Source organism: Nyctereutes procyonoides, unplaced genomic scaffold, assembly GCF_905146905.1.
Source record: "Nyctereutes procyonoides isolate TBG_1078 unplaced genomic scaffold, NYPRO_anot_genome, whole genome shotgun sequence".
NCBI classification, from domain to species: domain Eukaryota; kingdom Metazoa; phylum Chordata; class Mammalia; order Carnivora; family Canidae; genus Nyctereutes; species Nyctereutes procyonoides.
Genome location: NW_026575136.1, coordinates 4772284 through 4789642, shown reverse-complemented (window position 1 = coordinate 4789642; position 17359 = coordinate 4772284). Strand labels below are relative to the sequence as shown.

The 17359-nt window shown below is 33.0% G+C and overlaps 1 protein-coding gene across 1 annotated transcript in view; it reads left to right on the top strand.

Moving 5' to 3' along the window:
• The window catches only part of LOC129495604 (low-density lipoprotein receptor-related protein 1B), a 1831349-nt gene that overhangs the window by 899199 nt on the left and 914791 nt on the right, over window positions 1-17359 (top strand). The window contains exon 7 of the mRNA XM_055303278.1: window positions 7365-7527. Coding sequence (XP_055159253.1) covers window positions 7365-7527 — 163 coding nt within the window. The remainder of the gene's footprint in view (window positions 1-7364; window positions 7528-17359) is intronic.

The window sequence follows — 17359 nt, the reverse complement described above, 5'->3', positions numbered from 1 at the left end:
ATAAAGGTGCATATATCGTTTTGAATTGGTGTTTTCCTATTCTTTGTGTAAATAACCAGTAGTAGAGTTACTGGATTGTATAGTAATTTTATTTTATTTTATTTTTTTGAGTAACATCCATACTGCTTTCCACAGTGGCTATACCACTTTACATTCCCATCAACAGGACACAACATTTTTTGTTTCTTGTACACCCCACATCATTACCACACTTGTTTCTTGTGTTCTTGATTTTATTCATTCTGATACATTTCCCTAATTATTAGTGATATTGAGCATATTTCCATGTGGCTGTTGGATATATATATATATATATATATATATATATATACTTTCTTTGGAGAAATGTCTATACCTGTCTTATGCCCATTTTTAATTATGTCTGGATTTTTTGGCACTGAGTTACATAAGTTCTTTATATATTTTGAATACTAATTCTTTAACAGTTATTTCATTTGTAAATAATTTTTCCCTCCCAGTAGAATGACTTTTAGTTTTATTGTTTACTTCACTGTGCATAAGCCTTTTATTTTGATGTAGTCCCAAAAGTTGATTTTTCCTTTTGTTTCCTTCACTACAGGAGACATATCTAGGAAAGTGTTGCTATGGCCAATATCAAAGATATTGCTGCCTGTGCTCTATACTAGGATTTTTATGCTTTTAGATCTCATATTTAGGTCCTTAATCCATTTTGAATTTATTTTTATGTATGATGTAAGAAAGTGGTCCAGTTTCATTCTTTTACATGCAGCTGTCCAGTTTTCCTAACAACACTTGTTGAAGAGACTTTTTTCTCCATTGCCTATTCTTGCCTCCTTATTTGAAAATGAATTGAACATTTAATCATAGGTTTATTTCTGGGCTCTCTGTTCTGCCCCATTGATCTATGTGTCTATTTTTGTGCCCGTGCACATAATTTTGATTACAGATTTATAGAATATCTTAGCATCTGGAATTGTGATACCTCCAGTTTTGTTCTTCATTTTCAAGATTGCTTTGGGTGTTTGGGGTCTTTTATGGTTCTGTATAAATTTTAGGATTGCTTGTTCTGCTTCAGAGAAAAATGCTGTTGGTATTTTGATAGGGAATGCATTAAATTTGTAAATTGCTTTGAGTAGTATAGACATTTTAACAATATTTGTTCTTTCAATCCATGAGCATGGGAAATCTTCCTATTTCTTTGTTTTTTTTTTCAATTTCTTTCATCAATATTTTATAGTTTTCAGAGTACAGGTCTTTCAATTCTTTGGTTAAATTTTTAAGGTATTTTCTCATTTTTGGTGCAATTGTAAATGAGATTATTTCTCTTTCTGCTGCTTCATTATTAGTGTATAGAAATGCAACAGATTTCTACATATTGATTTTGTATACCACAACCTTACTGAATTCATTTATCAGTTGTAGTATATTTTGGTGGAGTCTTCAGGGTAATATACGTGTGTGTGTTTGTGTGTGTGTGTGTATACCTGTGTGTATACACAATCTTGTATACCTGTGTGTATACACACACACACCTGTATATATGTATAGGGCAATACATATGTAATATATAAAGAGTAATATACATATATATGTATAGTATCTTCTCATCTGCAAATACTAAATATGTGTATGTGTATATACACACACACACAAATTATATATATATAATTATTGCAAATTGTCAAGTGCTTTTTCTGCATCTATTGACATGATCATCTGGTTTTTATCCTTTCTCTTGTCAATGTGGTGTGTCACTTTGATTTGCAAATACCAAACTACCCTCATATCCCAGGAATAAAATCCACTTGATTGCATGGAATGATTTTTTTATGTATTGTTGAATTGGGTTTGCCAATATTTTGTTAAGGATATTTGCCTGTGATCCTCAGAGATATTGGCCTGTAGTTCACTTTTTTAGTGGTACCTTCATCGGGATTAGGTATCAGGAAATGCTGGCCTCAAAGAGTGCAACTTTGGAAGTTTCCTTCCTCTTCTATTTTTTGGAATAGTTTGAAAGGAGTAGGTATTGGCTCTTTTTTTTTTTTTAAGTTTGATAGAATATACCTGTAAAGCCTTCTGATCCTGAACTTATGTTTCCTGGGAGTTTTTTGATTACTGATTTAAATTCATTGCTGATAATTGGTCTGCCAAATTTTCTGTTTCTTCCTGATTCAGTTTTGGGTTGTTATCTATTTCTATGAATTTATTTGTTAGATTATCAAATTTGTTGGCATATAGTTTTTCATAATATTATCCTATAATACTTCATATTTATATGATGTCAGTTATTATTTCTCTTTCATTTCTGATTGAGTTTTATTTTTTTTTGATGAGTCATATGGCTATCAATTTTATAGATCTCTTCAAAGAACCAGCAGCTTTTATTGATCTGTCCTATCAGTTTTGTTTGTTTTGTTTTGTTTTGTTTTGTTTTGGGGGGGAGGGGGGTTCTTTTTGGTTTCTGTTGTATTTACTTCTGCTCTAACCTTTATTACTTCCCTCCTTCTACTGGTTTTGAGTTTTGTTTGTCCTTCTTTTTCTAGTTCCCTTAGATGTAATGTTAAAAAGGTTTTTTGGGGGAAATTTTTCTATTTCTTGAAGTGGACCTATATCTCTGTAAATTTCCCTGCTAGATCTGCTTTTGCTGTGTGCCATAGATTTTGGACAATTGTGTTTCCATTTTTATTTGTCTCGGGTATTTTTTTTTTAATTTCTTCATTGGCATGTGATTGTTTAGTAACATGCTGTTAAGTCTCCACATGTTTGTATTTGCTTCTTTTTCTTTTTAATTTTCTTCTTATAGTTGATTTCTAATTTTATATTGTTATGGTCAACAAAGATACTTGATATGATTTCAGTCTTTTTAAATTTATTGAAACTTGTTTTGTAGCGTGCTATGTGGTCTTTTTTGTAGAATATTCCATAAACACTTGAGAAGAATGTGTACTCTGCTGTGTTTAGTTAGAATATTCTGATGAGTCTATCTGGTATAATGTGCTGTTCAAGGACATTGTTTTCATATTAAGTTTATGTCTGTAAATCCAGTGATGCAAGTGGAGTATTACATATTTCTATCAATTTCTCTGTTTGTATCTGTTAATATTTATTTTACATATTAGTTGTTCCTGTATTGGGTGCATAAATATTTACAAGTATTATATCTTCTTATTGGATTTACTCTGTATCATTATGAAATAGCCTTCTTTGTTTGTTGTTGCAACCTTCTTCTTCTTTTTTTTAAATCTATTTGGCTTGATATGAGCATTCTACCCCCCTTACCCCAGCTTTCTTCCTTTCCATTTGCATGGAATGTCTTTTTCCCTCTCTTCACTTTTAGTCTGTGTGTGTCTTTAGATTTGAAGTGAGTCTCTTGTAGGCAACACTTATAGACTATATTTTGGGCTCCTTTGAAATAATGAGGCATTTCTATGTCACAACAAAAAGCTGGAATTGAGCCTGCCTTTTAAGTAGTTGTATACTCCAGGTTATCTCCTAGCTTTGCCATAGTTCCTTCCAACAAGTTTTGATTATTTATATTATCTTTCTCATTCTTGTGGACATTGGCATTTTCCATCTCTGGGTAGTTGAAGATTATATAGCTAATAAATTGAATAGAAGTCAAAAAGTAAATTTTCTTAATGAGTAACTATCAAAAAGTTAAAAACATGATTCATACAAATATATAGTGAATATGTGTTAAGGAGTCACTTAGCTCACTAATGAGAGAATCAGAAGGATCATAAATAAATCTGTTTCAAAGGAGTATAGAAGAACTTGAAGTGTTTACAAAAAATGAAATAAAAACATGCTAATTTAAGATTCTAAAATTAGATATAAGACTAGTTATGTCATATCGTACAATAAAACTGGGGTTATCTTTACAACCTGATGGAAATCCTTTGCATCTCTATTGGACATAATATTTTTGCAGTTTAACAATGTACAAATTAATATCTAAATTCATAGATACTGGGATCTGATAAGTATTAAATCGGAAGTTAAACAACAATATATTACTTAGGAAAATTAATTTAAGGTGCTTATTAGACAATGGTTCAGTATAACATTGAAAGGACATGTAGATATTCCTTTATATTTTTTCTTAAGATTTTGACTTTTGTTCTTAATAATTTTGTGGCATAGACAACTCTGTTAAACAATACTTAAATAAGTATGTTATTTTGCCAGAGTGCCATAAAATACCACAGAATAGGTGGCTTAAGCAATGGAAATCCATTTTCTCACAATTCTGAAGATAGGAGGTTCCAGATCAAGGTTTCAACTGGTTTGGATTCTGCTGAGGCCTCTCTCAGGCTTGCAAATAGCCTTTCCTCTGTGTGTGGGGATTCTCACTATCTATCATTGTATATCATATTCTCTTTTTATAAGGATATAGATCAGGTTAGATTAGGGAACATCTTAATGGCCTTGATTTAATCATCTCTTTAAGACTTTAACTCCAAATGCGGTCATATTCTAAGGCAATGTGTAAGTTAGGACTTCAACACATGAATTTTGGGGAAAAACAATTCAGTCCACAATATTACATATTAGTATACATATTAGTATACATTATTATTATTACATATTACTATACATACTAATATACATTACATTTTAGTGACTTAAAAATGTTTAAGCTCCATATTCACCAACTCTGGTAATTAACTACTTGCCTTGGGTCAGGATGAAAAATCTGTTGTAAATTGTTTTTTCTCTAATTGTAGAGTGTAAGTATTTGTCTTTTTTTTTTTTTAACTTTTTCCTTGAACTTTTCATTTTATTTTCACTGGGTACAACTTTAAGTTGTTAGACCTAGCAAATATTGTATTTTAAAAACATAGTTAATAGCTACTTATGTTATGTTCAAATTTCAAAATACTTTCAGTGTTTTTCATTATTGTTTAAAATTTTACCAATATTGATATTTTGTAGGTATGAGCAGATAAGTTACCTTTACTTATACCAATTAGAAAATTCTGAGTTACCATAATAAAATCCATTTCCAAACAAAATAATAATAATAAAAGTTAAAGGAAAAATCCAATTGACTCGTTGAAAAATGAATAAAAAATAACTGGGAAACAAAATAACAGGAATATATTTAACTTTTTGTTCTGGTACTAGTAAAGTGATGAGGATCTAACTAAAAATTTAGGATTTTTTTCATAATGTCATAAAATGATTATAATTATCTTTAACAATTTCCTAAGATCTTGGTATATTTCAGCAAAATTAAATGAAATACTGAGTCCATTGTCTAGAAGATTCACCTATTTCCTGAAATGTGTCAATTTATTGACAAATTTATTTACTTAACTATGTATCTATTGGCTTACTTACTTGAACTTTTTTGTTTAATTTCCTCAATTCTCCAATCTTAATAAAAGATTACATTAAAACTAGACAGAAACTTCAAATATAAGAAAAAGAAAGAAAGTCAATTCCCACAGTTACTAAGTTTTTGGCCAATTATGAGGTTCTTTAGTGAGACCTTGTTGCTTCAGACATGGATGGTTGTTAACAATACCTATTGTTTCAACAGCAGGGAATCTTTCTGTAATGATACAGAATTGAAAAAAGGTGTGAGTGCTGTCAAAAAACTCTTGTCTTAAACTACAATTGCATAGACTACACAAACTGCATGCTTAGCATGAGGGATGGGTCATTGAATGGGCTCTGGCACATACTTTCTCTGAACCCAAGGTATTTAAAATGACATTTGATACAATGGATTCTGTGCTCTAGTTGATATAATAATGTAAAAAGAATAAAAAGTAAAGCATGCATTTGCAGATTTCTGTAGACAGAGATATAGTTCAGCTTTTTCAAAATACTGGTTGCTGAATGGGGTTGAAAAAGGCGACATGTAGTTTTTGGAACATTTAAATGGTTATCTTTCCATAAAGACTGCATTTCAGGAAGGAAACTGTAATCGATAGCTTGATAATGTGTGCCCAATGAATTACAATATCCACTTTCTGCTTGTCCTTGTAAGGCATGATAGAAATTCCCACAAAGGTGCTACTTTTTATATGTTGCTTTGACAATATACCATTATAGTGATAATAATGACACATGCATCTATGTTAGTCTTTCTGTTGAAAGGATATCATTCATTGAAGCAGCATGTTACTACGGAAGTATCTTGAAGCAAAGCGTAGGAAGAATGTTTAGGTTCAGACTGTAGGAGGAAACCACTTAGTGAATGAATCATAGATCCATAGTAAGTTTGAACAAGGAGGTATCAAAGTATAATTTCTAATAGATAAAAACATGATTGTCATAAAATTCAAGAATAAATATGAACAAGAAATTTATTTATGGAATTATTGAGAGAACCAGCCCAGTATTGCTGATCATGGAGCATAAGTAGAATTGGATATTTACAGACATTTTAAAGAAAAAGAATGTATAAATAAAATTTGTAAATAAGTATGAAAATGGTTAATCTCACAGGGCAGTACATCCATAACTTTCGGGGTTATCTTTTCTACCAGATAAATATCTACAAATTAGCATGAAATTTCAATATTGAGGTCTGATCAAAAAGAAGATATTCAAGTCAAACACAAATACAGTCTCCCAGGGCTGCTCTATCCATTTTAGCCACTACCTACTTCTTTTAAATTTAATTCTGAGGTCATTAAAATGAAATACAATACAAATTTAGTCACACTAGCCACATTTTAAGTGTTCACTAGACACATTTGGCTAATGGCTACTTTATTGGACAACGTGGATGTGGAATATTTCCTTCATCACAGAAAGTAGTATTGAATAACACTTTTCTAGAGAATTAATCTTTGAGCAGGCCTGTTTTATAATGCCTATGTATGCCATTGAAAAACATATCAGCACTCCTTTTATTTTGAATATTCTTTGTAAACAAAAAGATCTTACAGACCTCTTTTTCCAACTTTTCCACTCCTCCTTTTTGTTTTTAATGAAAGAGGATCTGAAAATATAGGCTTACGCTTAGATTCACAAAAAGTTGATTCCTCTTACTACTAAGGAGTTTAGCTATATCATTGAACCACTGAAATGAATAAACTATTTTGTATAAATGGGGGAACTAAGACAAAGATTTTATTGTAAATACTTGTATTTTAAGATTTAGAAATTCTTCGTCCATTTGTCTAGATCATCTTCCTTAGATAACAAGAAGAAAGTTATCAAAAGGTAGTCATTACCTTATAGCATAATTAAATCACTTATTTTAGCATAGCGAGAAATTATATTGACAGATTTATTTTATCATAAAACTACCTTTACTTTCGATATGTCTTCTGTGATGGTTTGGGCAGACTTCTGTACTCTTTGGCTTATGATACTAAATTTGCACCTGCAATGTAATGATTTTGTGTATGTGTGTTTTTCAGATGTGCAACAAATGGCGATTGACTGGCTTACCAGAAATCTCTATTTTGTGGACCATGTCAGTGACCGGATCTTTGTTTGTAATTACAACGGGTCTGTATGTGTCACTCTGATTGACCTGGAGCTTCATAATCCTAAGGCAATAGCAGTAGATCCAATAGCAGGGTAAGAAGTTCTTTTTTATAGTGTTTGATCTGAAATAGTTTTCACTTAAAAATATAATAGTTCAAAACAATACAACAGTCTGACAGGAGTTTTGGAATTTAAGACTGACTATAGGCTCAAAGGATTTTTAAATGTCGATTTCAGCAACTGCATTGCAAGGAGGAAAAAAGGACTATAATTTACCATGCAAAAGCTGGGGAGTACCAGTTCCTCAACACATTAATATCACTGGCTTAACCTGAGATACAAACAACCTGTCATCCTCTTAAGAATTGCTTTGGGGTCACCAGACAAGAGCCTCAGGATACTTTTAGGTTAAAGAGAGAAGACTTTAAGTTCCCTTAGCAGTAGACCTTGTAGTTAGCAAGCTTCAAAAATACTACTTGAAAGATGTGCTATTAATAAACTTACATCCAGCACATTTGGGATTTATAAAAGGGGCATAATACAAGTTCATGCACATGACTAAAACATTGAGGTCATCTTTGTTAGTTGAAACCAGCTTTTTTTTTTTCCTCCAACTACTGATATGTAAATACTAAGTAATTATGGAGTTACTGAATTCATCAGGATTGGATTTCACTTTTTTTTTCCTGTCTTTCTAATTTTGCAAGCCTCTTTGTTAGTTAAAAAGATGTCTTATCTGACCTTCTTTTAGTTAATAGGCTCATTAATCTTTTTAAATATTTCAGAGTTTGTCAAAATATAGTTATAAATGTTTAAATTCCCATCGAATTTGTTTATATGATTAGAAAATCAATATGGGAATTATGCTTCAATTTTACAAATGCTATGGCATTATTGAGGGGGAGGGGCAAAAATATATGTAGAGTCTTATAAATTCAGTCGTTTCACCAGTTAGTACTGGGCAAGGATACTCTCAAATTAATGACATAGTGTACAATTTTAATCAGAGGAGCTGCTGTTCTTTCAGATGTAAGTTGTAGCAAAGATATGGAAACTGAAATTTTATCCTTGTTACCATTTTAATCGTCCCCAAGCAGTTCAGGCTGAAATGTCTGATGGAACATATCCTGAACTGCCATAAGCCTCCATTCAATAAATGGGAAAATATTTACTGAAGAAACAGCTGTCATCCATATGTGGACTTTTGTCACTCTTTACTTAAAGTCTGATTGAATATTAAGATGCATCATCACAATGGTTTTGATTTTGACAAGAACAGCTTGCACGTAAGAACTTCGCTAGGAAGGCTGTGTAATATAATTCTTGAATGTAGCTCTATTTGTATTTGCAGCAGATGGTTACTTGACTCAATCTGACTGCAGCAATGCTTCAAAAGACATTAGTAAAAGAAGTTGTATTTAAACTGATTTGTTTGGGTTGTTGGATAAGGGTAGTAAGAAAGAATTGGAAATTTACAAATGTGCTAACAGCATTCTTTTGGAATTATATTTAGAAATATATTTGCTTGCGTGTTTTTCCCTGTATGTGCTAACTGAATTTCAAATTAACCTTTATACAGTCTTACCTGTCAAAAATGTTAAGAGGTGAAGCTATTGTGTTTCTCTCCTCATTCTATCATCTTATCCCTCCCCATTCTTAAAAACAAAGATCCAGAGACCCTTTCTAAATAAAACTGTCAATCTGAAATGTATGTGAACACCATCTCCTTTTTTGAATAGCAATGCATTTTATATTCTCAAGATTCCTGTTTCTCTCTGTCATTACATGAAAGAACCATATTTTGTCATTTTTGTCAAAGGAATTAGGAGTAGAAAACCCCTATATTGTTTGTACTTATTCTCTGCAGGATTCCTTTGGGCCTAGTAACTGTTTAAATGTAATTTCGTCTTGTATCATTTATCACAATAGGTTCTTTGGAATTTTTTATTTGGGTTTGCTCTATATCTCTAACGCAGTTTTTCAATCATGAATTGGAGAAATCTGAGAAAGCAGAGTTCTTCTGTTCTTTTATAAATATAAACCAGTTTCTAATAGCACACTTTCAAATATCCCACTTTTCTCTTATTACCAGAAATTTTTCTAGGATTAATATTATACTATCTAGAATAGGAACAGTAGGTTTTTCTTTCCTTCAACTTCTACTTTTGGGCCTGCGCCAGAGTATTTTGAATGTCAAGGCTAGAATAACTCTGTACCACACACTAAAGGGGACATGTGCCACCAGTGAGATTTCTCCTACCTTTTCCTAATTGTATGGTGACTGGTATATCTTTGGCTCATTCTCATGTAACTTCAGAAAACATTGGAATATATTTAAAGTTGTAGAACTTGACCTTAATAGCAGTAGAAATGGAGGGAGAGTTGCCTTACGTCTTCAAAAGCTGCATTGAAAAAAAATATTTTAGTTGGCTATTTTAACTTGTACTTTTAGTGATAATAATGAAGTTGGTTTGTCCATTTGGGAAAAAAAATGTAGTTTGGTGGATGTGCGGTACCATGTACAAAACCCAAACTCAGTAGAGTTGTGTGAGATGGCTAACCTGAGGAAAAGAAATATCCCGTCATGAGAAAGAGCAGAAATTGCATATTTTCTAGGTGTAATGTTTATCATTTTTCTATATAGGATGGATTTTTTACTTGTAGAGTGTGAATGGCAGAGTTTTTGTAGGATTTATTTGTGAATCCATGACCCCATGTGTGGAACGAGGGTAATGGGTGTCATCGTCTTTTTTCTCTGTAAAAGCAGGCCAACTGCAAGTTACCAAAGGAGTGAGGCTCAAGTCCTGTACACAGGAGTGATTGACAGTATTTAAATAGTTAATAAGCTTTTTCCCATCACCTACCTGGACCCCGACTTCCAGCAAGACAAATCATAGATAAGAAATTAGAGATAGAACTAAAGTGAATAGCTATTAAGGAATAGGATGGATTTATTAAATTCTAATCTTAGATGCTCTGTGACTGTGGGAAGGCAGAAATGAGGTAGGTTTGCCAATGCTCGTGACAGGGGTTTTGTAACAAGGTGATTCCTGGGGTAGACATCAGGTTTTTCAATTCTATTAAGTGGCTCCTAGAGCCAGCCTAGGTTCCAAGTTAGAGCCTGTATTCACTATTCACCTGTAAGAGGACATAAGTAGAATTATTGCTCATCTTTGTGTGTTAATCTCCTTAGTCTGCACTATAGGTGAATTAACTCTATAGATTACAGCCCCATGATGAAGCACTATCTATTAGTTTCATGACTCAGATAGTTCTGAAGTTGCTATAGGTTTGAGCATTAGGAAATATCTAAAGACATGCTACTATGTGTTCTTGTTCTCCTCATGGAAGTATAAATATTGAAGGATTGTATACTCATCTATAGTTCATGAGGCCCCTAATCCTAAAACATTCATATTCATATTTTGATAAGTTGAACATTGTGAGTCCTACCTTTTTGAGGAAGAACTATCCTCTACACATACCCACAAAAAATCTTTCTTGAAAATGATGTAAAATTAGTCTCCAAAATCTTTTGTCACACTTCTCTTTATTAGAAGAAAACTGGGAGAATGGACACATTTCAATAATTTCAATCATCATCTTACTAAGTTTAAGTGTTAACTCGATCTAATTTTCTTTTTGGAGATCTTGAACTTAAAGTTTCTTTAAAAAATAGATGATAGATAGATAGATAGATAGATAGATAGATGATAGATAGATAATAGATAGATAGATAGATAGATAGATAGATAGATAGATGATAGATAGATAGAATAGATGGATAAACCTAACTCCTAAAAGTATATTTTGGGTTATTAGTGTATCTTTATTTTTTTTTAAATTTTATTTATTTATGATAGGCACACAGTGAGAGAGAGAGAGAGGCAGAGACATAGGCAGAGGGAGAAGCAGGCTCCATGCACCGGGAGCCCGACGTGGGATTCGATCCCGGGTCTCCAGGATCACGCCCTGGGCCAAAGGCAGGCGCTAAACCACTGCGCCACCCAGGGATCCCGGGTTATTAGTGTATCTTTAAAACAATCTTCACCCTGCACATAGGAACAGTATTCAGATGAGTGGATCTCCAAATTCACCTATATGAAAGGGACCAACGGAGTTATTTGCTCACTTCTTATACTCAGTGGGTAATTAATGGAGCATAATGACTATATCCCTAGTCTATAAATTTGTATTTATTATTCCCCAAGTCCTACCAATGTGTTTTGTTATGTGTAGCTACAAATTCAAGTGAATATCACTATAATGTTAGCTCTATTTTCATTTTTATCTGTCCATAATCAATCTAAATATCTATATGCTTATTGCCTATTTACATTACTACTACTTTCTCTCAGTGACTCGAACATTCCTAGGTGACATTTAGATTCATAGAGAATTATCTAATCAATAGGCACCTACCTAAATTGGCCAGTTTGCTAGTTTACTAAGTGCTTCAGGAGAGTTATCACTGCCACTTTTCAATCCAAATTTCCTTTCAGGAGTTGCTGATGTGATTAGGCAAGACAGCATGGATATTCAAGTTTGTGTTTCATGGTCTACACTATTCTGAGTGAAGCTATTTGTTCAAAGGCTCACTCAAAGGTATAAACCCATATTAGCTGTCTTATATATGACTCAAACTATTTTCATTAATTAATTTTGTCTAGAGTCAAATGCTCCAAATTCCTCTCCAGGCCTCTCTTCAGGTGGAGGTTCATATATGACATTACCTTTAATCACTCTCTTGTTCAGATACAAATTATATTGTGATTATTCTGGGATTATGAAAGAGTAATTTGGAGTGATTTATGTTCATTACAGCCTTTACTGGAAACTCACCACAAATTAAATCAACTCTCACTGTGTCCTTAGTTCACATCATTCATAATAATACAGTAACTCAAAATAAAATAATGCAAAACATTCTACATCTCTATTTACTCTCTGCTGTTCTTTTTTACTCTGTAATTTTTCAGAGTTTATTAAGCTTATCTCTAAATTACTGAGTCACGGTGCTATTTCTGATAAATATATTTAGTATCTTCCCAACTCTCCAACCACTCCCTATAAAGGAGATTTCTTCTCTGAATTCTCACACTGATTAATGAGGTCCTCCTAAATAGATAAAGTAATAGAAAAAAAAAAGAACTACTATATATTGTTATGAAAGGAATTTATTATTTCACTTAAAATCTAGATATAAGACAGTCCCTGTATTGGTTCTTTGAGTGGCTCAACAATATCATTAAGGATGTGTGTCCATTTACCTGTGATGTTTGTGATGTTATCTTTAATGTGTGCTTTTCAGGCTAATTCTCTTGTTGTCGTAAAGGACTACTGAAGTTATAGGGATCCTGTGTAGGAACAGTATATTCAGTTCAAAATAAAGAAAAAAAAAAAAAAGCGGGATGGGGGTTGGGAGGGGGAGAGCACTGTATTTTCCTTGAGTGTGGAAGAGCTCCTAAGCAGACATATTTTCATGTCTGTTTGGTCAGAAATAGGGTAGATACCTACTTGAATGGGACAGCAAAATACATTGTTTTTACCATTGGCATGTGAAAGAAGGACATGGGAGTGAAATTGGGACCAACCTAAGATGGAAAAACAAAAATGGATTAAGAACCAACATCATCTACTACAATTACTGTTGTATGATATTTCTTTCTTATGTACAATTCTTTGACTTCCTGTTGTTCTTTCCAGGCACTTAGTGGGTCTCTTTCAACTTATCTAAACTTGTTTGGAATATGGACAAATACTTTGTTCCAATTCTTTATTCCCTTTTCTAAGAGAATTATTCCATTTACTTTTGGCCAAGGCCATTCAAACTCATATCAAGGAATGTTTTTCAAGGCAAATGGCATTTTTTTCCCAGTAACATTTTACAATACAAAGAAGAAGCTGGGGTGGGGATATACCTGGGTGGCTCAGCTCTTGAGCATCTGCCTTTGGCTCAAGGCATGATCCCGGGGTTCCAGGGATCGAGTCCCACATCAGGCCCTCAACTGAGAACCTCACCAGAGGGAGCCTGTTTTTGCCTCTGCCTGTGTCTCCGCCTCTCTCTCTGTGTGTGTGTGTGTGTGTGTGTGTCTCTCATGACTAAATAAATAAAATCTTTTTTTTTAATTTTTTTTTAATAAAATCTTTAAAAAAAATCTGGGGTGGGAGTTCTCTGGATAACAGTCCTAGTATGCCTATTTTTATCTTTAAAAATATACTTTAAGAAACTGATGGTAGCTCTTATTCTATCAGATTCTCCAGCACTTTTGGAATCTATGTGAATATTCTAAGCCACTGAGGTAACATTAAGTAAATTATTGTTTCACTTTTAAAATGATTCTCAAGTGGCCAAAAACCTCTTGTACTCTCTGCCAGAGAGTAGTTTGCATACTGGAAGAATCTGCACCATTATTACAAAAGAATAATTTTATATTTCCGAGTAGTTTAAAATTATTTCTAGTTGTTTCTTACATAGAGTTCTATGAAAACAAAAGGTACATATGGGCTCGTGGTACTGCTTTTGAAAATATGTGGATGAATTTCCTATATCACTTAGGTGTAATGAGGGCATCAAATATAATGATGTGATATATTCTTTCATGGAGATAGAGTTTAACAGTTATTCACCAAATATCAAATATTACAACCAGATGATAGAGTTATTATAGTTACAAAAAATACATTCTAAATAACAAATAAAATACTAAGCAGTGATTTTTTTGAAGTTTATGAGGTAAAATGGGTCAAGCACAAATGTTGTTTTCAAAAAAATAGAAAGTCTTAGTTTATAAACACCACCACAAGGGAAAGGACAAAAATTAAAAACAAATAAGTACTTGACACCATTTCCCCTATATGTTACCACTCGTTCATGTATAACATAAATTCAAAATTTTACTGTAGGTTATATATTCATATCCAACTAAAAAAAAGAGAAGAACAAGAAGAAAAAAAAACAGTTTTTATGCTGTTATATTTTGTTCTGCTTGACTGCTAAGCCTTGCTGGATATTGATCCAAAATTGATATTTTCCCTCGAGCCAGATTCTTAGCGGTTTGACTAGGGAGAAACTGGCTTGGCTGTAGAGTCAAGGTGGATGTTTTACAGTGTCAAGTAATGTTTACTCAAGATTCCTTTTTAATCATACAAAGAAAAAAGTCAAACGCTGAGGGTATCTGGTCTTCTTTCGGTTTTACTATTATCATTGTCTTTGTAAGTACTTGTAAAAATTGTGTTTAGGCAGGAAGTATCATACTTCCTGATTGCCAGATATGCTACAAATCTATAGTCATCGAAATAGTATGGTGCTGGCATTAAAACAAATAGACTGATGGGAGAGAATTGAGAACCCAGAAGTTAACCCAAGCACATATGGTTAACTAATATTTGACAACAGAGCCAAGAATACTCAGTGGAAAGAATCCAGTTTCTTCAACATACTGTCCTGGGATAATTGGATATTCACATGTAAAAGAAGGAAATTGGACTCATATCTTATACCACTCATAAGAATTTACTCAAAATGGATACAAGTCTTAAGTGTAAGACATGATACCATGCAACTCCTAGAAGAAAACATAGCAATAAATCTTTTTGACATGTATACTGGTAATTAATTTTTGCACATGACATCTAAAGCCTAACTAACTAACTAACTAACTAAATAAATAAATAAATAAACAAACAGATAAATGAACCAGTGGGACTATACCAAACTAAAAAGCTTCTGCATAGCAAAAGAAACCATCAACAAAGTGAAAAGACAACATATCAAATGGAAAAAAAAAAGTATTTGCAATCTTTGTATCTGATAAGGGGTTAATATCCAAAATATATAAAGAACTAACACAACTCAATAGAAAAAAAAAGAAAGAAAAGAAGAAAGAAAGAAAGAAAGAAAGAAAGAGAAAGAAAGAAAGAAAGAAAGAAAGAAAGAAAGAAAGAAAGAAAGAAAAGAAAGAAGAAAGAAAAAGAAAAAAATCAGCCCCATTAAACAATGGGCAAAAGTCATGAGTAGACATTTCTCCAAAGAAGATAAATGAAGACCAAAAGGTACATGACAAGGTGCTCAACATCACTAGTTAATAGGGAAATGCAAATTGATAGCACAATAGGTTATGACTTTATGTCTGTTAGAATGTCCCTCATCAAAAAGATAGGAAATAGCAAAGCTCACACAGATATGGGGGAAAGGGAACCCTTGTATACTGCTGGTGGGGTTGTAAATTGATACAGCCATTATTGAAGACAGTATGAAGAATATTCAAAAATAAAAGTAGAACTACCATATGATATAGTAATTCCACTTCTGGGAATATATCCAAAGGCAATGAAAACACTAACTCAAAAATATATCTGCACCCCCATGTTCACAGTGGTGTTATTTATAATAGCCAAGACATGAAAAAAAACTAAGTGTCTGTTGATGCATCATTGCATTTTTATCCAAAGAATTTGTGATATACACATACATGTGTGTACATGCACACACGCAGTGGAATATTATTAACCATTAAAGAGGAAAAAAAAGAGGAAATCCCCCTATTTGTGACAACATAGACGGACCTTGAAGACATTATGGTAAGTGATATGTCAGACCGGGAAGACAGATATTGTATGAACTCACTTATTTGTGACATCTAAACAAAAAGTGATAAAAACAGACTCAGAGAAAAATAGATCAGATTTGTGATTACCAGTAGCCGAAGTTGGAGAAAGGGAGGATTGGAGGAAAGTGGTCAAAAAAAAAAAATACAAACTTCTAGTTATAAATAAATACACATGTACATCATGATGACTATAGCTATTAAATGTAGCACCTGGTCAGGCAGTTTCTTGTTCACAGCACCACCATGCTTCCACTATGGAAGTGGGAGCATTCCATTTTCAATAAATACATTGCCACTTCAGTCACAGTCTTCTCTTCTGGCTACCAAATATCCATATGCATCCTTACACATCTAATCCCATACACAGAATACACTACATTTAGGTTGGAGTGGAGGCTTTCTAGGTGATATGTAATCCTTTCCATTATGATCTATTGTGCTTCCTTGTATACAGCAAACTATGAACCAAAAGACAAGGTGTCTTTACACACTGTCCCTTCCATATCCTTTATAAATTGATGGGCCAGTGATAGAATGACAAACAAAAAATTATCAGCTAGAAAAGAAGATTGGAGGCACACAGTAATCATTGGCGTAGAGCAATAATGAAAGCCTTCCAGGCAAGTAAAGGAAGGCCCTCCTGCCCTGGAGGTTTGGAAGTCTGTCTAGATGCTATTTCTTTCCCTGTAACATTTCTCCTTGACCATTGTTCGTTACCTATACTTCCTCTGGGAGGATCCTTCTAGTCCATTGTGATCAATACATCTGAAATTGGCAATGGGGAATATAGTCTCCCTCTGTGGACTCTTTAATTCACAGACTGTTTCTTGTTCTTTTCAATTTGTTTTAAGGTTTGAAGAGACAAAGAATTTCATAAGCTAGGCTCATAACTTGTATGGTTATAAATTCCCTTGAAAATTGGTAGAATTTTTATTTCTTTGCTTCCCATTACTTCTATATACCAATATTCTCACTAAGTTATATTCTAGAGATAATTATCAAGCCCAAATAATTTCTTTGTACCTCATACTCTTGGTTTTCTCTATCAATCTAATGGTGGTCACTGCGAGGCCTGAAAACAATGCTTCAGTGTGAAACAAACACCTTTTGTCTGAAGGTGAAATTCTTCTGTTTAATTGGGGGGTCTTAATTGGCTTTTTTGCTCAAAGACATTTTCAGTGTTTTTTTTACTATTCGGGTCCCAGAAACAACTTGCTTTCCAAACCTGGGAGGCCTCAGTTCTGTAATTGATCTATTCCCTTTCGGTTTTTGCTCTCAACTATACACTTCTAATGTATACTTTTCTTTTTCGG